Raw genomic sequence first — 22177 nt, forward strand, 5'->3', positions numbered from 1 at the left:
CACCCTATCTTACTGTTTATGGTTTAGCTACGTTAAGGGTGCAGCATGGGCACAAATATGTCTGTGTATGTATGCCTGTTTCTAGAGATGGAGAGGGTGCAGGGAGAAGAGAAAGATTTATGTTGATGCCATTCTGAGAAACCTTATACAGAGATTTATGGGATCTGACAAGAGTAGCAATTGCATGCAGAAATGCCCTACCGATTGATTTTCTTTGACAAATGGTGCCCTTCCAGCCACGTCCTGGTCATGCCTAGCGCCCCTCACCTCAGAGGCCTCCCGTTCCAGGTGACAGGGAAATAGGTGACAGTGTCTCTCTGCTCATAAGGCTATTCCTCACTAATGTGTCTGAATTGAACTATAATGGAAAAGGCATCTGGTCTGAAGCTTTGAGTGTCATGCCATGAATTAAAGAAACAGCAGAATGCTGATTACAAGTCAAAACGGCACGTCTCTCTTCCCACCTCCACATGCCGATGCGCTGAAATTCCCCTCACAACAAGCTCGGCTCACAACAAGCGAACCCGGTGCCTCGTCCCCGCCGCCATCCTAAAACACCCACCGGCTCGTGCCTTTGAGACTTGCAGCGTGCCCTCCAGGTCAGAAGGTTGAAGCTCTTCGGTGTGCGCTGCAAGAGCTTATCACAAAGCTGCAGCCCCTACCTGGGTGAGGAGAGAGGAGACCTGAGCCAGGCACTTCCAGTGGCAGGAACATCCCAGAGCAGCTGAATTATTAAGCAGTGAAGCTTCTTGCCCTGTCTCTGTATTCCCAACACATGCTGTAGCGAGAGGAAAAGCAGGAAGCTTGTGTGAACAGTCAGAAAGTTTTCACAGGGAAAGTTTTATACCAGCAAAATAACAATTTTCAGTGGGAAAGAATAGCAGCAGGTTTTTTTATTCCATTTGTCCTGCTGCTTCTGTGTTTTTGGAAAGAAATGCTTAGTAGTAAATGACCGGGCAGATAATTCTCCACTTCCCACTAATGATCCAAGCCATAGAATGGGGGAAATAAAATGAATGGACGAGGATAGCTCCCCCAGGGTAGCGTAAATCCAGTTTCGAATACAATTGAACAGACGTTCTGCGTGGTATGTTCCTGGCAGCTAAATCTATTTGTTGTTGTGACAAATAAATGACAGTTTAAGAACCATTGAAATGGCCAGATAAAAGTGTGTTGTCATTTCAGCAGTTTGAAAGAGGTGCCAGTCCCACTTTGGAGGTTTGTCTTAGACTGCGTATATTTTTAAAAAATACATAAAAAGCTTTTTACCCTGTCACTAAGCAAGTCATAATAGCTTTTGACTTATGTATATTGTGCTTTCTCTTCTCTCAATCCCAACCAACAAAAAAGAGAAAGCATTGAAATGGAAATTTTGACTTCTAGCCTAAGCTTCAGTAAAGGAAAATGGCTTTATAGTGAAGTATTAACAGATTAGACAGACAGTGTCTTTCTTTTTCTCTCTCTCCCTTTTTTAGAGAAGGGAAACATTTCCTGGCTGTTTGCTTGGCTTTATCAGCAGCCCAAGATTTTAATTCCGTTTCTCTCACTGATGACGAGACTCAGGTGGTTTTTTTTACCCCCCCTCCGACACGAATTTCCTATGAAATCTTATTTCCTGAGTATGGCACTTGGTCAGTTAAACCCACAGTCGCCTCCTTTCTGGCCCCCATGTCTGAGTGCTTGTTCTTAGAGAAAATAGCCCAGAATAGTTCTTCCTCATGTAACTGCTGAAAGTCAGGCACCTGGCTGTAAGGAGCTTGAATTTCAGAGGTGCATGTTCTACCAAATCTCTCTGGATTTAATAGAGGTCCTCCAGTACTCCCTGAGAACTGAGGCATGTACTTAGGTGCCTAAATATGGATTGAGAACCTTGTTCTTAGGTACATAAATATCTTGGCCTAAACCCTTTCTCAGGTGCCAGAATCTTGGAGACCGGTCTGTTGTCTTGGTAGGACCAAGGCAGAGACCTTCACTGGAGGTTGGAACTGGCCCACCAGAGACCTCCAAGTTCCTCCCTTTGTTAGAAAACTCTGGTTTTATAGGCACAAATTGCCTTCGAACAAAGCAAATGCACTGTGATGAACAGTACTAGTCTTTTGAGCTAGGTGTTCTCCTTGGTAAAGAAGTACTTAAACTAAATCATATGAAGGTATCTGCATGTGAGCAGAAAACTCCTCTCTTGCAGCTTGTGCTTGATACAAACCCATTTTTAAGGGATCTTTTTTTGGAAAACATCAGACTGTGCTTACACACACAGTAACTAGATTTTTGATTTTTGCTAGTTCCTTTGGACAAAACCATCTTTTTTTTTTTTTTTTCCCCTAGCTGCAGAATAGCTCAGAATTAACTCATTGCCAAACTGGGAACAAAGGTGTCTGTAGCTTACTTTGGTTTGTGCTATCATCTCAACAATGTCTGTATTGAGGAAGACATATATCATGGGAAGGTAATAGTTGTGGGGAAAGCCAATAGGGAATGACTTGTTTCTGATGGTAAGAGAACAAATGAAATGAAGTGAGATCATCAAAGAGCAGCTTTAAAATGAAACATTCATCAGTTTTGTAATGTGTTGGTGTGGAGGAATCTAGCCTAAAATACATGGACCCACAATCATGTGCCTAATTTTAGGTGCCGGAGTGTTCTCACTGAACTGAATGATACCATCAGCCAGAGAGATGCAGAAACAAGGCCTAGGGTTTGAATTTCAGATCTGCTGTGCACTGAAGTGAAGTCACAGGAAAAAAGAGGATGCTCAAAATTCTGCCCAAGATCACAGCAAGATGACAGAGCAAAATTCAGCTTTTGATCTGTATTTCTTCTCTACTCAGAGTTTTCTGTATTACTGTAAATATCAGGAACTGGTGAAGGAAGCTTTAAGTTAGCCACATTTTCAATTTCTTTTTCTTTTTTAGGTATTTTCTTATCCGCTCACCCATATCCTGGAGGACAGAGTCAAGAACAAGTAATGTAAGAAAGTTCATTTGGCTGATGCCTGAATTGTTTAGCTTCAAAATGAGCAAACCAGATACTTGGAAACCATAAACCAGCCTAAATTACTGAATATCTTTCTCTAAATGATGAAAATGCTCTCTTCCTTGCCTTCATTCCCTCTATGCTTGAACAGCATTCTGCATGCCACAGAGCTGCTGATTCCTGTTAGGGTTTCTTTGCAGCATCCCATATAGATCTGGAGGTCACAGTTACAGCATCACACATTTTTGTGCTTTGGCACAAATGTAACAACAGTTACATAATTTTCCCTTTGGCCTTTCCAATCAATGCTATGGTACAGTGTTACGACTCAGTGCTGTGAGTCCCTTCTTGCTAGGCATAATTAACATCAGCAAAAGATGCTGGCACAGAATCAGGACCTCTTTGCTTCTGAGCTCTAAGCAATGCCTCTGCAGTGAAGGAAACCTGCCACTTTGACTCACCATGTACATCTTCTTCCACTTTCTCCCCAGGCTCAACAGCTTACTCGACATCATAGTTTCCATGTCTGTTTTGGTTGGCTACTCTATCACAACGGCAAGTTTTGTTCTCTACGTGGTAAAAGAACATCAAACCAAAGCCAAACAACTGCAGCATATTTCAGGCATTGGGATGACAAGCTATTGGGTGACTAACTTCGTTTATGATCTGGTAAATAATTCACATTCCTAAATGCACCAAGAGTAGCGTTACGCAGCAGGGGAAAAAAAGTTCTTTATTTAAAGTTGGTTGCCTAGACTTCTTAATATTATTACTACCAAGAGCGTTATGTAGTAATTGTTCTCCGAGGCATTGAAGACTATTAAATGTGAACCGCAACACTGGATTTTGCTAAGCGAAAGCATTCCTTCTCTCTCGAGTGTATGCAAAACACTCAGCACATTTATATGAGAGCAACACAGAACAGGCCAGAGCTTGATTTCAATTTTAACATGCAAGCCACAAGCTGCTTTTCTGTTAGCTTGCAGGGTTAGATTAGTTGTCATGCAGGCTTTATGCACCTGGGGTAAGGCTTTGGGGCTTGAGGCTACAGCCATTTTGAAAACCCTGGGAGTACAGGGTGTACATTAGCAGATGTCTCACAGCTGACACTCCCCTGTTGGGCAAAAATCCGTTGCTGGGTTGAATGGTCTCTTAAAGATTATATATTATAAAGAGGTTTTAAGCCAAAGAGAGCTACTAATGCAGCTATATGCCTTCCAGGACCTGAGCAAGTTCCTTTTGACAGTGCTGCACTGTGCTGTATAGATTTACCACCTTCTTTCTATACATAGTTGAGCTCCCCACCACTGTGCTGCCATGACGTGACTTAGGCATGCCCTTGTTCTCCCTGAAGTTAAGTTTCCTTGTTGTAAAGAGGGTTAATAGCACTGCTGGAAAGCATCGCTGGACTAAGAGGATAAATATGCACAGTGTCTGTAGACTAAAGTGCTTTGTGTCTTATGAATTACCTTCAGTGCATGATGTCAAACCATCGCACAGAGATCTGCAAGTGCAGACTATCTCTGCTCGTGAGCTTTGGCATTGCCAGCTATGCTGTAATGGTGATCAGCTCTACGTATCTGACAAATTTCTATTGATGCAGTTCTGCTAGTGCCTAAAATCCTAGTGATATCATCAGTTTCTGAAAATATGAAATCTTCAAGGGCATTTGAGTGGCCAGCCACCTTTGCAGTAAGGGCAAAGGACTGAAATTCCTTGGGGAATGTGAGCCTTGACTCTTCCTGCAGGGCACAGCCTAAGCTTCTAGGTAACACCGATGCACGCTAACAAAGCAGTCCTAACAGTACAGTTCTCACAGAATCACAAGGGTTGGAAGGGACCTCGGGACATCATCTAGTCCAACCCCCCTGCTAAAGCAGGTTCTCCTAGAGCAGGTTGCACTGGACATTGTCCAGGCGGGCTTTGAATATCTCCAAAGAAGGAGGCTCCACAACCCCCCTGGGCAGCCTGTTCCAGTGCTCCGTCACCCTCAAAGTAAAGAAGTTTTTCCTCATATTCGACTGAAACCTCTTATGTCTCAGTTTGTACCCATTGCCCCTTGTCCTGTCGCTGGACACCACTGCAAAGAGTCTGGCTCCGTCCTAGTGACTTCCACCCTTAAGATATTTGTATGTATTGATGAGGTCCCCTCCCAGTCTTCTCTTCTTCAGGCTGAAACTAAGTAGTCTAAACTGCCTGCTTATAGGGGCTGGTGTGATTAGGCAACAGCACAAGTATCTCCTGCCTGGCAGGGGGAGCTTGAAAGGGGTCTGAAGGCAGCATGGCTGCAGTCTGGCTTGGCAGAGCAGCCCTGAGTTGCGGCGCAGGGGTGAGGATGGGGCAGCACCGTGTCTGCTTCCCTGATCCAGGCCCTCACTCCAGCATTGCATATTTGCAAATCTGCCTGGGGAAAAATCCCTAGAGTCCTTGCCACAATCAGTATTCAGCGGGCTGAAACTAATCCAGTGCTGTCGGCAACTTGATATTTCTCAGTGAATCCCTGCCAGTAAATTCTGTTAAATCCCAGTGCTGGGGAAGAGAGGAGCCTCTCAAGGCAGACATTTGGAAGGTCCCTGGCTTGACTCAACATTATAAAGACTAGATTTACAGGGCACAACGAAATGGTCTGACTGCAAGGCTAACAGAAATCCCAAAGGGGTATTTTTCATTCACAACCTTTTTTTAAGACATTTTCTGCCCACAGTCCTGAATGTTGAGGCTTAGCCTATTCAAACTGGCTTTGTGGGAATTCATTTGCAAGAATCCCAAAAGTCTCAGGAGGACTGAGACCCCACCTGTATTTGGTTTCCCTTAGAAAACCCAGGCTGCACTTGTAGGACCAGATTCAGACCTTGCGTTGTTGCTTCTGCATAGTTCTAGAAAAATGTTTAAGAATTATCATTCTAATACCATCTTTTTAATATCATTTTGCAGGTACTTTTTACAGTCCCTATTGGACTCTCAATAGGAGTTATTTCATCCTTCCAGATACCAGCTTTCTGCAACAACAATAACTTACTGGCAGTATTTCTTCTGCTGTTACTCTTTGGGTAAGTGTGGAGCTTGGTTATTTAAATATCATTGCACAGAGTGAGGGACTGGATATTGCACGCTGCTGCAATTTGAGATCCAAGGGAGGAATACAAGGGCTTTTTTCTTCAACATGCACTTTACAAATGGTGACTAGTTGCTCCTTCCAGGAGCAGTGAGCTAAACTACTGTTGTCATGCCTGCTTTATTCAAAGCAAACTACGTAAGGATATGAAATATTCAAGGTCACAGTGACAGCCCAAGCTGTAAACAGATGCTTACTGAACTATTGCAAAGTTTGAGATACAGAAGCATTTCAAAATCCGAGAGAGAGGAAAAAAAAAAAGCCAGCAGCACAATTCAGGAAAACTTAGCAAAACTGTCTCCCTGGCTTTGAATCCTTCAGGCCCAGTCTGTCTGCTTTCAGTCAGGTCTCCATGTTCAAAGTATGTATCATTAACTTTTTCTCCAAATTCTAACAGATACAAAGGCATTTTTCCTTCTTTGAGCTCCTGTAACATGGAAATCTAGTCACGTGGCAAAACAGAACTGTGATGTCTGAGGTCTTTAGTTGTTTGTGTGCAATCGCACTTTGAGTTACTGTAGTATTCTCTGCACTGCTGGTGATTTATAGATATGCAACGTTTTCATGGATGTACCTGCTGGCTGGGTTTTTCAAAGAAACGGGAATGGCCTTCATCGTTTATGTCTGTGTCAACTTGTTCTTTGGCATCAATACCATCATTACTCACTCGGTTGTGTTTCTGCTCTCCCAGGAAAAAGCCATGGACCAGGTAGGAACCCTGCTAATACTAAGCCCTTGGTGAAACAACAGGAGGCTTCCTCTTGAGTTTGGTGGGTTTGATCAGGTCCTTAGCAACTGGCTGGCTTCAAGATATTTGAGGTAGACCAAGCAGTAGTCACAGTAGGACAGTAGTTGCAGGACTTAATGGGGTTCCCTGTAGACAGGACATGAGTCAAATGCGAATCTTGCTTCTCTGGAAATCTGCACCCCTGGCAAAGGTGGAAATGATGGTGACAGAGGGGAGAGTACAGAAAGAGAGGCAGAAAACTGCCTGTGCAGAGAAGGGCAGGAGGTGGGTGTACATGTTTGATAAAAAGCTGATGGGCACTTTGAACCATTGCTGAGTTCTTGAAGCACGAACTGTGGAGAGTGACAGCTAGATGTCACTGCCCTGAGTCTGACATGTGCCACATTAAGCCCAGCACCGTCCGTCTGTCATCTAGATCTGTAATGCAATCATCTTCTCCCTGCAAGGATGAAAAATTACTCAGAGACAGTGATGATTCCCTAAAGTAAAGCCTTCTTTTAAACTGAGATATCCCTGGGAATTACTGGGATAAAATGCACACCTTACATTTAGCTTTCTTTTTTTATGAAGGGCAATTACTTTGTAAAACAATAGCTGGGTTGGATTTTTCTCTCTAGCTGGACAGTGCTTGTCTAGCACCCCCCTGGATTTTAGGGATGTGCAATTATGATCATCTTCCATCCCTCTGTGCCCCAGTGGCAGGGAGTCAGTCTCTTTCTGTGCTAATTTACTCCCTCTCCACTTTGCTGTGTGCAGTAATCCTTTCTTCTGCTAGAAATGTCCCAAATCTCTATGCACGAGAGTTTGTAAGTGTGAGACTGCCCTTCTACATCTATTAAAACCAAATCTTGTGTTTTATGGAGATGTTTCTCCAAGGAAAACATATAGGACAGTTCTCCAGAGGAGTGGGATTGGTGAGTGGGCTGTGCCCGGCAGTGGGCTGGTGCAGTGGCTCTGTAGTTTTGGGAGGCACAGTGCAGCTCAGATGCAGGATTCAGCTCTGGCTCACGGGTCGGTTTCGGGCTGCTCCATGCACAGGGCAAGGCGTCTGGAGCAGCAATGAGGGACTGCGCTGGGAACTGGCTGCTGTTTACTATGGGTGATCACAACCTCAGAGCTGCCTGTTGACTTTTCTGACCTTATGCCCGTGTGTGAAACGAGCTGTCTCCAGAGCTCTTTGCTCTCAATTTATCTCTGCTCTGAGACACGAGCAAATCCCAACGTAATTGTTACACTTCAGTCCTACAGTAAAACCTATGAATTTATTCCATGAATAAAAACAGTGACTGACTGTGCTGCTTTTGGGGTTTTTTTTCAGGGCTTGCATGATCTCGCTGAAAACTTAAGGCATGTGTTCCTTATGTTCCCACAATTTTGCTTTGGCTATGGCTTGATCGAACTGTCGCAGGATCAGGCACTGGTGGGCTTCTTGAAAGCCTATGGAGTGGACTACCCTGACAAAACCTTTGAGTTGGACAAGACCACATCCAAGCTGTTTGCCATGTTTATCCAGGGCACCGTGTTTTTTGCCATTCGTCTTACAGTTCACGACAGGATGATTCAGAGACTCTGGAACAACATACTAGAGTAAGTAACATCTGGAGTCTCACAATGAAAACAGACCAAAACGGCGCTCCGTGGTTTAATTCTGGGCTCTCACACCATCGTTATAAATTATGAAGCCCATAAATTTCCAAGACACTTTTCAAACACGGAGTAAGTTTTCTCTGGCAGCAGTCCTGGTACCTACCAGTAATCAGAGTATTAACTAATAAGAGGGATAGGTTACTGGAGTCCCTTGGTAGTCCCTGCTGGCTGAGACTATGGCCCTCATTTCAGGGCTCTGGGTTTGGCAGGCTGATGTTCAGCTGGCGGGTAAGAGCAGTCAGTCCATAGACAGCTGTTTGAATCTCCTTGTCTCCTCTGGCTTGGGTGCACACAGGGAAGAGTGAGAACAGCCCTGTCACCTGCATTACAAGAGGGTTCACAAGGCAGGACCTCCTCCAGCTTGGAATATTTGCTGAAAAAGAAGAAAAAAAAGAGTCAGAAAGAGAACACTGGGTTTTTAAATTCCCTAAATGGTGCAAATATTGGGAGAGGAATAGAAACTGTCTGTATATCTGTATTTTTTGCATGCCCTGGGATCTCACAGCAAGGCTCCTTAGTATCCCAAGCACGCAGGCCCCCACTGCTGTCTGCTTGCCAGAGTGTAAGGTTCCCCTCTCTGCCCTCCCCAATAGGTTCCTGTTTGACAGAGTGCACGGCAAAGCATCGCTTCTGTCAACTGCAGTGGAAGAGGATGGGGATGTTCAGGCAGAGAGGAACCGGGTGGAGTCTGGCAAAGCTGACTTTGATGTGGTGCAGCTCCAGAATCTCACAAAGATCTACCACCTTCCTCACAAACGCATTGTGGCTGTGAAAAACATCAGCCTTGGGATTCCTGCCGGAGAGGTAAACGAGGGGAAAAGGCTGAGGGCACCTTCTGCCCTGGGGAGGGAAATTGGAACAGATCCACAGTGCCATCTGTTCTCCCAGTCCTTGCTGCTGTCCCATCACGACTGTGGTGGCTTGTTCTGCTCTGACCTCTTCCTTCCTTCCTTTGCCCTGTTTACTGATTCTTGGGGTTATGGTAGCAACTAAAGGCTCCTGGTGGATTTGGGATGCCAAGTGGTAGTTTGAAGGCCCTAGAAAGAGGAAAAGTGGATGGGACAGTAATGGAGCTATATTCAGAGCAAAATGTCTGCATGCTGTGTTTGTACAGCACCTAGCAATGAAGACAGCAGAATTTGTCCAGTTACAATTACCTGAACTGCATGGGAGACAGTGAGTCAGGCTTATCTGCTTGTATTTCCCATCAGGGAAAGACAAATCACTGCAGCTGAACACACAATTTCATGAATCAAGACTTAAAACTAACTCTAAGAAAAAAAAAAAGATTCTGTGGTCATGTCAGTGCAGTTACTTGCAAAAACACTGACTCAGGAGAAGAGAAAAAGACAGGAGTGTATGGAGCACCTCTGAGACCCAGAGGAAAGTCCATGGGGCCTCTGGAGACCAGATCCTGCCTCAGGCTGTGCACCTGACTTGTGGGGAAGCTTGGAACTACTCCTTGGTACCTGATTTTTTTAATTGCCTGGGTCCCACTGCGATACTGGGCATATGAAAGGATGTAAGGGGCTGGGCAGGAGGACAGCAGCCTCACGTGGAGACTGGCGCTGATCTTTCTGGCAGAGGATTTTTTTCCAAGCCACAGCTGGCATAGAGGTTTCTAGCTTCTGGCAAAATTCAACCTGATGCTGGTGTCAGCAGGGGTCATGGCCCTGCACCACAGACTGTGCACAGATACTGTTCCTGCATGGACCTCAGGGTGGGGAAGGGCCTTGGATCGATGCTGTGCATCTGCAGTGGGCTCAACATGCGAGGATTTTCACATCAGCTGGTCAGTACTGACAATACCAAAACAATAGTAATTATCAGCACAATGGTAATTGCTTATGCGACACACAACTGCGTATCTCCAACCTTAGCAATAAAACATAGATTTTAGCATGAGATACTGAACTGCACTACAGGGAGCCAGTTCTTAATCTTATTAATGTAGTGCATTAGTGAGATTATTTGACAAAAATCTTGTGTCACATTAAGGTTTTACCAATGGCAGCACAAACCTCACTCACCTCATACCTATGAATAGCTCTGTTCCTGTCAATGGGAGGCTTCGCACAAATTAGATGATCAGGATTTGGCCTGTCAGATGAGCTCGCTGCAAAAATGCACCTTGCAGTAAACGGAATGACTCTATTAGAGACACATCCTTGATTCTTCACCATATTAAACAAACGGTCCTAATATAAGCTGCAGTATATTGCACCATAAACAACCTCCATTATAACCTTCGTATGCTCTGAGTGCCTCTGCTGCTCTTGCAATTCGTCTTGCTCAAGGGTCCAGAGAAAATAAGAGACAAGATGCACTAAGCAGTCATCTTGGAGCAATATTTCTGTATTATAAATACAGCATGGTTACATTTCTACCTTTCTTTCCCATAACCCAGTGCTTTGGCTTGCTTGGTGTGAACGGAGCTGGAAAGACGACCATCTTTAAGATGTTGACAGGCGATATCGGAGCATCCAGCGGAAGGTTGCGGGTCCAGGATCATTCTGGGTATGGAAGATGTGATTTCTGGGGAAGGGGCTTGAGCAAATCAGCCTGGGAGCAGTTTTTAAGGCCGGATGGTGAAGGAAAAGAAATGTAAAAGTCTGAAACAAACCAAAACACTCAAACCAGAGCAAAAATAAATAAGGCAGGGAATTTCATCCTTTGAAGACGGTATGGTTGCTTCCCTAGGGTTTGCATCTTGCTGTCATACCTCTGCTGTTCTCAGTGGTGTTTCTTTCACTTCATTCCATTGCAAACGGGATCAGACTCAGGTCCTCAGCTGAGTGTGATTCCACTTCTGAGCTAGTATCTGGAGACCAGCAGGACTCATCTCAAAGCACTCTTTGACAGGAGTAGGCTTGGTGGCAGCTGTGCTGTCTGAAGTGCTGGTGGTAATTGGAGAGCTATTTACTAGACATTGTGGCTAACAGATATTGCAAATATAATTCTTCCTTTGCAGAACTGAGGGCCTAATAGCTGAAGGTCTGCAAATTCATAGCATTTTCCTTCAAGGGTTGGAGAAAGGGTTAGGAAGTGGGAGAAAGGCTGTTTGTTTTGGTTTTTTTCTCTCTTCTGTCTGATTCCAGAGTGCATTGGCAATTTGGTGTGTTTAAAATGACTTGCTGACTTCCTTACACAGGTCCTTGAATGACATCAGTGAGGCACACTGGTCACTCTTTGGCTACTGTCCTCAAGAAGATGCCTTGGATGACTTGCTGACTGTGGAAGAGCACATGTATTACTATGCCAGGCTCCATGGCATCCCAGAGAGAGAGATCAAAGGAGTGAGTAATGCTGGGGCTTGACTTAGAGCATTTTCCAGTTATTGAGAGCCTTTAAATTGATTTAATTAGTCTTTCAATAAATAGATATGCGTGTGGTAATTTATGCCTGGACATTGTTGTGAAAGCTGTACTCTTGTTCCCATAGGTTGTACTCCAGCTTCTCCACCGTCTGAATCTGATGGCCTACAAAGACAGAGTCACCTCTATGTGCAGTTACGGCACTAACAGAAAATTGTCAACAGCTCTGGCTCTCATTGGGAATCCATCAATTCTGCTGCTGGTGAGAAATGGGGGGCCTTGCTGGGGGGGAAGAGGAGCAGATCTCTGGGCTGGCAGAGGTACTTTGACAGTCTAGCAAAACCTTCTCAGGCCCAGCTTGCAGGACACTCCCCCAGTTGCCGTATTTAGCCTGACAACATATGCATCAGAGGAAAGTTTAGATTTCAGCAAGCACCCAAATATTCTTTAAGGGCATAAGGGAGTGGTGAGTCTGCCAGTTTCTCTGTTAGCCTCTTTCAGAGGTCAAAAATAGATCCTATATTTGCCAATTAAATTCTCCTTGTTACCAGAACTTTCTTGGTTTTTTTGTATCAACTACCCTGCACAGTGCCGCAAGAAAAGCGGCATCCAAGGCTCCAAATCTGTAGAAGAGCAAAGGAGCAACTTCCCTCCAGATTAGAACATAAAACTGTTTTTCTAGGTTTGGTTTCCCCTTTTGTCTTTCACTTTGAACTTTCCCGTTCTTCCATGAGATATGCCCTTGTTAAAATATACCTTTTTGTGCAGTTTTTCAACTTGCTGTGTTTTGAATGTGTGCAGTGCTCTGTGAGCAGGTTTCCCAATATTAAATCTGATATCTAGCGGACATAAATCTCCCTTACCCCAACTTGTATTAAGCCCAGCACTACCGCCTTTAATTCCGATCACATACACCAGCCCTTTAGCTGCTTTTGTGACATAAAAAAATCTCAACAAAAATAGAAGGTGGGGAAATTTCCTCTGTACTGACTGCTGCCTGAACCCAAGCTGTTTTATTTCTGCTTTACATAAGGCGTTATCCTCAACAGTAACAGACTGTCAATCAGAAATTGGCTAACAATTTTATCAGCATTGCGTAAGATAGGAGATAGTGTACCATCTTTCATCTCTGGCTTACTGTCACTCTGAATGGAGAAATGCAGCACATGCTTCGTGAGCATATCGAGAGGGAGGCAAAGCGCAGGTGCACATGGAAACCAAGTGCCAGTTGATAGCTTCTTGTCTGAGGTTATGCCTGTGGTGTTTATGGATGTTTAAAACACTGCATGGTAGGGTTGACCTGAGATGGTGCTGTCAGAGCCAGTCAGTTCCTCTGGAGTTCAACAGAGGTTGAGAGTTCCCACCAGTCACTGGGGGAGCTGTGCAGTTCCAAAGGGCGGTGAGGATGGAGGTCTTAGTCAAGCTGACTTGCTTCTACTTGAAGGGGGCATAGAACATCTCAGTCAAATCCATAACGCAACTGAAGATAATCCCTCTCCCAGGTCTGTACCAGTATAAGCCCTCCTGTGGGTCCTTACTAGCAAATGTAACACCAACGGTGAACCTAAAAAGAGCACAAGTGTTAGAGAGATCAGATTCTGAGTGCAAATTTACATTCAGTCCTGTCTTTCCCAATAGGATGAACCGAGCTCTGGAATGGATCCAAACGCTAAACGCCACCTTTGGAAAATCATCAGTGAGGAAGTGCAGAACAAATGCTCAGTGATACTCACATCCCACAGGTAGGGCAGGTTTGGCTCTGTCTCTGTTTTCAGGGTCTGCAGGAGGTATGGAGAGGCCTGTCCTTCACAATCCCCGTTGGTCCTTGCAGAATTTCAGGGCACCGAGCTATGACAGGTTTGGAGGTTTGTTGTGGCTGAATGTGGGTGCCCACAGAGAGCCACAACACTTTAGGGAAGATCAGTAATGTTCTCTGATTACTAAAATAACTATTTTTTGTTTATACCGTCTCAATGCGTTATTAGAGTTTCTTGGTTGGTTTTTCAGCATGGAAGAATGTGAAGCCCTCTGCACCAGGCTGGCTATTATGGTGAATGGGAGTTTTCAGTGCATTGGCTCTTTGCAGCATATCAAAAGCAGGTCAGTAACGCGTACCTATTTCACTTTTACTGAACAGCATAGGGATTTACTAACATACTGTCCTGGTTTTGGCTGGGATAGAGTTAATTTTCTTCCTAGTAGCTGGTATAGTGCTGTATTTTGGATTTAGTATGAGAATAATGTTGATGTTTTAGTTGTTGCTAAGTAGTGCTTACACAGAGTCAAGGACTTTTCAGCTTCTCATGCTCTACCGACTGAGAAGGCTGGAGAGGCACAAAAAGCTGGGAGGGGGCACAGCCAGGACATCTGACCCCAGCTGGCCAAAGGGGTATTGCATACCCTATGATGTCATGCTCAGCATATAAACTGGCGGAAAGCTGGCCAGGGGGCCACTGCTTGGGGACTGGCTGGGCATCGGTCAGCAGATGGTGAGCAACTGCATCATGCATCACTTGCTTTGTATATTATATTATTGCTGTTACTATTTTATTTTATTTTATTTCAATAAACCCACTTCTACTCTTCCAATTCTCTCTGCCGCCCCATTGGGGGAGGGGAGAGAGCGAGCGGCCGTGTGGTGCTCAGTTGTCGGCTGGGATTAAGCCACGAGACCTACAGCTTTGAGGGCTCAGAACATGAGACCTTTGTTAATAGGGCATCAAAATAAAGTCATTTTCTGGTTTATGTTTCTTACTACACCATTGAAATTCTGTGTTAACTAATGCACTTTCCACTCTCTCACAGCCTTTTTTCCCAGAGATGTGTTCCCCAAAGTAATCTGTTCACTGCTGAAAATGTGAAATGCATGTTAGGGTTGAGCTTCAATTTTATTAGTTATCACAATAGCTCAGCTTCTTATTAAGATTCACTCCAGGTTAACAACCCTGACCCCATTCAAGCTGCACTCTGCCTGGATTAGATTTCCCCAAAGAGGCTGTGCAGCACTCTCAAAGGATTTTTTTGCTATGTTTCTCTTTCCTACTGTGTTAATTGTGATTTTCTTTTTCCCCTAGGTTCGGAAGAGGCTTCACTGTGAAGATGCACTTAAATAGCAACACAGTTAACACCGAGGCACTGACAGAGTTCATGAAGTCACACTTCCCAAATACATGCCTGAAGGTAAGCAGGACAAATACTTTTGGGAGAGGCCCTCTCAAGCCCTTCAAATTAGCCAAGAGGGTATTGCAAGGTAGACATCTTGTAACATACTGTGCACGTAGATCCGTGCTCTCAGAGTGTAAGGGATTCATACACACACACACACACACACACACACACACACACTTGTCAATGCTGTCAGACACTGGGTTGTCCAAGGGTTGGAGCACCCAAGTTCCTTGGTGGCTTAAATAACCTCGGCCAAACAGCTGCAGTGATCCTGTAAGGCAGCTGTTAGGCAACCCTCTGCCCTACGTATGGTCCCACTGAAGCCTGGACTGCATGGAGACGCACTTGATATTCAGTGGGTAACGAGATGGCCGGGTGCTTCTAGTAACTGAATGACTGTAAAACCAGAGTAACTTGGTTAGTTAGTAACTGAGTCGCTAATCCCATCCATTGTCCGTAACCCAATCTCTGCATTAATCGAAAGAGCAGACTTGGAGCTGGAAGATGCTATGGCTATCCTCAAGCTTCCAGCTCTGGGGTTTAGTTATCATCTCCTGATGACAAAACCCACAAAAACTTCCAATGGGGAAACACCAGTCAATACTGGACAATAACATTCCTCACCTTTGGGAGCCAGAAGGAGAGAACACACCCTCTGCCCCTTCATTTTCCCATGGCTCAGGTCCTCCTTGCTTTTGTTCTCAGCCAAACAGCCAACAGATTTGTTGGCTTTTCATAGGCAGCAACCTCTTAACTTTACCTCATCATTCCTGTTCCCACAGGATCAGCATTTCAGCATGGTGGAGTATCACGTTCCAGTCTCTGCAGGAGGGGTAGCAAATATATTTGATCTCTTGGAAGCCAGCAAAGCAGCCTTCAATATCAGGCACTTCTCAGTGAGTCAAACAACGTTAGAGGAGGTAAGGCATTAAAGATGTGTGGCCATCCATTTAGAGCTGTTAACAGGGGAGCAGACTGATGGTTACGTATAATGGATTGCTGCACACAATAGACTACATTTTGAAAGGGATTTCCATCTGTATTCCTCCTGGGGATACTTTATCAGTGCTACTGCCTCCAGATACCTGTGCTGGTGCTAGGAAAACACACATAGAAAGCTGCCTGTAGCATAAAGGATCTGTTCTTCCCTCTGTGACTGCTGATTTCAGCAGCCTCATGGATGTGGATGAAGGGCAGGATTATGAATCACCCCTGAGTCCAGTACTAGGCTTCCTGGCGGTGGACTTTTCCCACCAATCCTGCAAATTTGCTTGATTTCACTCATTCCTGTGCTTTATTTGGCTGGTAAGTTCATTTAGCATTACTCCAAACCTAGCTTCATAGTTAAGTTCCTTCCATTTTCCCTTGGAACGACATTCCCACTGGCATCAAAATCTTGTAGGAAACACATCAGCTGAAGGGAAGCCACAAAGACTATCCAGAAGAAATCACCCTGTTGAGCACCACCATCTGAAATGTTAGGTCCCTTCTGGAGACAGGAGCAAAAACTGCAGCCCTGTAATCCTGCGAATTATTAAACAGAGATCTGGAGGGAGGAGGTCCTCAGTATTGTTTTAATAAGGGGCAGTGGTGAGAGAAAGGGGCAGACAAACCGCAGGAAGCCCCCAGCCATATTCTGTGAGAGGACAGCTTGCATTTGTGTATATGCAAATGTGATTGCAGGTAGTGTTCTAGTAAGAATATTTTATGTATTCATTAGATACTGTTCAAACAAAGACTGTTATGTGTGATTATATATACCTATTTATATAATACGCAGTTGTGCGTGCACGGATGTCAATTATATATAGACAGATGGGTTTATAAAGTAATAATATAGCTGTATTACACTGTGATCAAAACGAGCTAGCAGGCAGGTATTACCTTGCTAGTACTTTTGAAACATGACCTGCAGGACAATGAGGTTTTGTACAGGAATGTCTGCCTCTGCATCCTGGGTGTCAATTCAGCGGTACAGGAGTGCGCATCCATTTATTTACATTAGCCTGTAGAAGCCCAGCATTCGCAATTCTCAAATCCAGTGTGAATCCATTCCTGAGCATTCTCCCCAGGCTCACAGTCAAATGAACAGCCATTTCTTCTTTATATTCTTTCATATTATGAATTCCTTTTGCTGTCACATACTGAATGTTTTCCTTTAAACTTCTAGGTTTTCATCAACTTTGCTAAAGATCAAGCAGATCCTGACAGCATGGATGCAGGTCCTGATGTGACACTGGACAGCTCTGACACAAGTAGCCAAGATAGCACCACAAGCTCCATCTATTGAAGGGACCCAACCACAGGGGATTGTAGAAGCTGGGGAAAAGACCAGATGAGCCCTTGGGGTTCTTCCAAGCCCTGTTTTCTATGATTCTGGGATGGTGGGGATAAAAAGGCAGATTTTCTTAAAGTACTTTTTTTTTTTATATGCACTTATTTTGTTATTAGGATCACGGTAGGCATTTAAAACTGCCATTTGGTTGCAAATCAGATTGGTCTTTCCACAGATTCTTTTTTTTTTTTTTTTTTTTTTCTTCCCCAGTTCTTGTTTTATGATCACTTTTAATGTAATGCCTGTGAGGAGTTAGTTGACATCACCTGCTGCTTGTGGGCATTTGCTTACAGGAGAAATGGCCGTGATGCAGGCAGAGGAGCTGTTGGCAGTGCAGGGTGTTTGACAAAAGAGCAGCCCCACGGCCACCTTCTCTGGAAGCCCATGCTCCACTCCCTGCTCAGCAACAGGCTTTCTGGGTGACCATGAGAAATTTGCTCAGTTTTGACAGGTTCCCCATGGGTGGAATGGGGTTCACAGCCTTGCCCTACCTCACGGGGGTGTTGTGAGGACATAGGTGTTATGTACTGAGAGTCACATATGCCATTGGTGGGGGCCGTCTTTGGTAATGACTTAAAGCTTATCTGTATGTGTGGGTTATGTCAGTACAAATATAATTATTGTAGAAGTCACTACTTCCAGTGGTTTTGGTTTGTTCCTGCAATTTAGCCCCAAGGAGTTCCTAGCTTTTGGTACCCAACAGAAGATCATTCCACCACCCAGCCTCTTTCTTCTTCAGTGCTTCTGCATTATGGCAGAAGAATGGTATGAGGCAGGTATATTGGTCAAATCCTCTGCTACAAAGTTTGCTTCGTGAGGTTGTGCTTCCCTGAGCAGAGTAAAAGCAACGAGCATCTCCCTTGCTCAGAAAACCTCCCTCTCCCAGGAGGCTCTGCCTCTCTGCTGCCTTGTCAGTGACCTTCCTCCTCAACTCACGAGTGGTGGCTGCCCCTGTAACTCTAGAGCCGTGTTTTCCCACATAATAAGGCGTAATTAGCTTCTCCCTCAAAGGCTTTGCCTGCTGGCTTTAAATGAGACCGCTGCCTACCTTTGAGCAGCAGCCCCTCAGTAGCTGAGTTCAGCACACCAGCACGCAGATTCTGCTTTTTTTTTATCCCACGGTCATTAATAGGCAGAAGAGATTCATATTACTCTTTATTATACGTATCAGCATAAGGCCTCAAAGACTCAGTTTTGGGACAGGGCATTGAGGTACATGGCGCTATTCAAGCACATAATGAACTTAAACTCTTTGAGCTCAATAAACTACTGTTGCTGGTAAAAGAGGTTGCCGAGAAAGCCAGGTTGTACTTGCCTGGGAAGGCCCATTCGGCACTCGAGTGTGGGTGCACACACACAATTCCAGCCAGAGGGGCTTTTTTTTTTGCCTTCTCTCCCCCACCCCTGCCCCAAGCTAATTTGAGCCAAAGGAAACTTTAGAAGACGGCTGCAACGACACATCTTTCTCACCCTGGTCAGCAGAGCGGTTTTACTCTTTCAGATCACATTTGATGCTGAGGCTTGCTGAGATAATCACGCAAGGAATAGGTACTTTAAATATCAAGGGTGTTTGGGATTTTACAGTGGGATGCTGAAGTTTAGAGTTTAGCTACTGCAAGGAGGTCACGTTTTCTCCTTGATCTTGGTGTAAACAACGTACTGATGGCAGGAGGAATTTTATTATGGGTTCAAAGGTATTATCAAGCCCTGAGTTATGCCTCAACCTGCTGACTGTAATTAAAACTGGAATTCAGCTTCTTTCCAGAATGCATTTGACACCTGCAGTTTATAAGTAACTGAAAAAGCTGCCCAGACATTCATTGTAGCTTCTATTATTATGTCTCCAGCTCTGCAAAAGCTCTTTTTTTCTCATTTTCATTGCATATCTTATACAGATCGCAGTATAAAATTAAGCTTTCCTCTAATGGAGGGCTTGCGCTCCCTGCAAAGGACTCGGAGCATGAATGCCAATGATTTAAATGCAGCCTTGTAATACCAATCAGAGTATTATTTTATTATGTTGATGGCTTTGCAACTGCCAGTGAAAGATGGATCTTCAGACTCTGTCCAGATGTACTTTAGATTTAATTGAGGGAGACTGATACAAAGCTATTCTTTTGTCCCTTTAGAGCTTACTAATCAAAAAAAAAAAAAAAGGGAAGTGATTCATTGGAATAATTCAGCAAGTTGCATCCTTTGAATTTCCACCCAGTTCTGGCATTAATAGAAACATCTGCTTCACACGAAATGTGTCATGGCCATGATATATGCTCCCCGTTTTCACTTGCAGGTAAAAATAAAACATCTGCTATTGCAACCAAGCCTGTAGGTGTTGGTCCAAGCAAGCCAAAGTTTACATACTTAAGGGAATTTAATTGAAACCTGTGGAGGAGCAGTTACAACTGTTCAGGGGGTTGAAGCATCTGGCAAGGAGGTTGTATATAACATCACCGGGGGCTGAATTACCTTTTGTGCCACATTACAACTGTCCCTACTCCCTGCAGAGCCTCCAAGATTCAACCCGTCCCTTCTGGAGATAGTATGTGCCCCAGGCTCGATTCCGGGATGCTATATGTGGTGGCTGATACTATCCTGCCTCCGAACACCAGCTCCAGGTTTCTCATCCCCCCTTTGCCTCCCTGAGGAGGGCAGATAATGGTTCCAGGGGTCACCAGAAATACAGATCCCTGCCTCAGAAAACAACTGATAAAATTTGTCTTAAAGATTATGAGCATGCTGTGCACATCAGGGGAAGGATGAGGACGCTCCTCAGTCTTCAATGCTTGCGGTAATCTTCACCCTGCTGATGTACGGGTGTAACAGCAGGTGCCCCCCATTGTCAGCCCTCTCTGAATCCCCTCAGAAATTTTTGCTTTACATGACTCTGCTGTCAAAAAAAGCCAGGCAGCCAACAAGCTCGGTCTTTTCTTTGGTCTGAGCAGGGAGGTAAGATCACTGAAAACACTGACCCTGGTGTCCCCGGAAGGGACAGAGGAGCACTCTGCGTACCACTGCACATCACCTCTCTGGGAGCGAGAGATGAATGCTGCAATCCGGGGGGAAACCAAGCTTTTCATCTTGCTTCTTTAATCCAATCTCACTTCAGCCACCCTAATAACCCTTGTTCGAGGCAACAGGGAACACCAGTGCTGGGCAAGCCCTGCCGGAGCGATCACGCAGCTCGTATGTGTTAATTGGAACTGCGTGGGCCTCAACTGAGCTTAATTTAAAAACGCTCTAAAATATTACAGACACAAGGTATACACAGTGCAATCGCTAAACAAGCCCAGGGCCAGGGAGTCAAGGAGGAATTTCATAATTGGTTATGTGGATTGTGAGACTGATTCAAATCAGTTTTGTAATTGGAGCTGTGGACTTGGAGACGAGGATTCAAATCTCCATCCTGGCCCTCCTTCATTTATCACTCTGCGCTGCTGACGAGAGTGCAGTGCTTCTCTGGCCTGATCCTTGCGTTGCTTTGGTCTCAATGCAAACGGCCACTGAGGGCTGAACCTTGCAGGGTCAGAAAAGGTCTGGCAGGGGCTGAGGAAAGGTGTCTAGAAGGGCCAACATTAAGCAACAGTTCTCCCAGCCCTGACCGCTACCGTAAATATAAATTTGGAGTCTAATTGGATTTTTTTTTTTTTGTCCTTTCATGAGAACCTCAGGAGTGGTTTTGTTACTGGATCGGATCAGAAAACATGTTTACAGGTCAAATGAACACGTCCAGGTAAACATAACTCAGTGACTAGTGAAGCGCAGGAGCAGGTGATGCCCATAGACCTGCTGCCCGTGAGGAGTCACTCCTGGGATCCAGGATTTGCAGGATGTGACCTCGTAACAGGCTCAGGATGGGGCCCCAGCCTGTCGTAGGGGCTTTGGCTTCCTGACACTGCTGCAGTTTCACTGAAGCTGCTGTGAGGTTTTTTTGGCTTTTTACAAGCCAAGAAAAATGTACGCTTCTGCACTTAATAGAGGAAGGGGGTTTTTGTGAGCTGGTGGAGGAAGAAAAATGATTGTTGGATGGCAACAGCACATAGCACGATTTTACTCTTTTTTTTGTTGTTGTTTTGCAGACAACAGCTGTGATCTTGCATAGCTATAACAGAATATCAACAGTGTATTAAAAGAGAACGCAACAGAGAAAAGAAGCAGTGGGGGATGACAAAAAAAAAATGAATTCACCAGAATTATTATTCCACGACAGTATTTAAATAAAAAAAAATCACTCTAATTAATTTAGTTGTTCAGGGAGAGGGTGGAAATAAGGAAGATGGCACTGAAATAGTAAGAACAACATTAGTATGGGACACAGCCAGCGCCAACTTACTGTTGGCTCTGTTCCTCATGCTACTCGCATACGCAGCACTGGTAATGAGGGAGGACGATCGGCCCCGCGGTGCTGGGGTGGAGCGTAGGGAGCACGGTGCATTTCGGGCCAGACCAGGTCCCCCAAAATACCTGTAGCAATGGGGGGAGCTGCATAAGGCAGTATCAATATTTCGGGATTGGGGCCTGACCTGTGTCACGGTACAATCCTGCAGCACCTGAAAGCCAGCACGTGCCAAAACAGGGGACCGTCACAGTGGCCACATTCAGCCCAGGGTGGAGCAAAGGTACAGCTTGTGCTTGCAACCCGCGGAGCAAAGCTTGAAAACAGGCGCCTCTCCACAGCGCTCAGTTCCTGGGGGGTGCAGCCCCCCACTTCATTCCTAACTGCTGCTAGAAGAGACTTTTGGAAATAGGCCATTGCCAGGGAAAGCAATTCTCAGGGCCCCGTGCTGGGAGACAAGAGAAATAAATGGTGGTGCTCCCACAAGCTTTAAGGCTCAAAGCAACAATCTGATCATCTACTCCAGCCTCCAGTTTAACGGAGG

The 22177-nt window shown here is 44.9% G+C and overlaps 1 protein-coding gene across 1 annotated transcript in view; it reads left to right on the forward strand.

The window, feature by feature from the left end:
• ABCA12 (ATP binding cassette subfamily A member 12) overlaps positions 1-17255 on the forward strand; it is an 88938-nt gene extending 71683 nt beyond the window's left edge. Inside the window, exons 42-55 of the mRNA XM_009636586.2 lie at positions 2913-2967; positions 3465-3642; positions 5908-6023; positions 6638-6797; positions 8155-8423; positions 9077-9287; positions 10891-11000; positions 11635-11779; positions 11925-12059; positions 13436-13539; positions 13805-13897; positions 14872-14977; positions 15748-15885; positions 17136-17255. Coding sequence (XP_009634881.2) covers positions 2913-2967; positions 3465-3642; positions 5908-6023; positions 6638-6797; positions 8155-8423; positions 9077-9287; positions 10891-11000; positions 11635-11779; positions 11925-12059; positions 13436-13539; positions 13805-13897; positions 14872-14977; positions 15748-15885; positions 17136-17255 — 1940 coding nt within the window. The remainder of the gene's footprint in view (positions 1-2912; positions 2968-3464; positions 3643-5907; positions 6024-6637; positions 6798-8154; positions 8424-9076; positions 9288-10890; positions 11001-11634; positions 11780-11924; positions 12060-13435; positions 13540-13804; positions 13898-14871; positions 14978-15747; positions 15886-17135) is intronic.
• Positions 17256-22177: the final 4922 nt, after the last annotated feature.

This window comes from Egretta garzetta, unplaced genomic scaffold (assembly GCF_000687185.1).
Source record: "Egretta garzetta isolate BGI_Z169 unplaced genomic scaffold, ASM68718v1 scaffold230, whole genome shotgun sequence".
NCBI classification, from domain to species: Eukaryota; Metazoa; Chordata; class Aves; order Pelecaniformes; family Ardeidae; genus Egretta; species Egretta garzetta.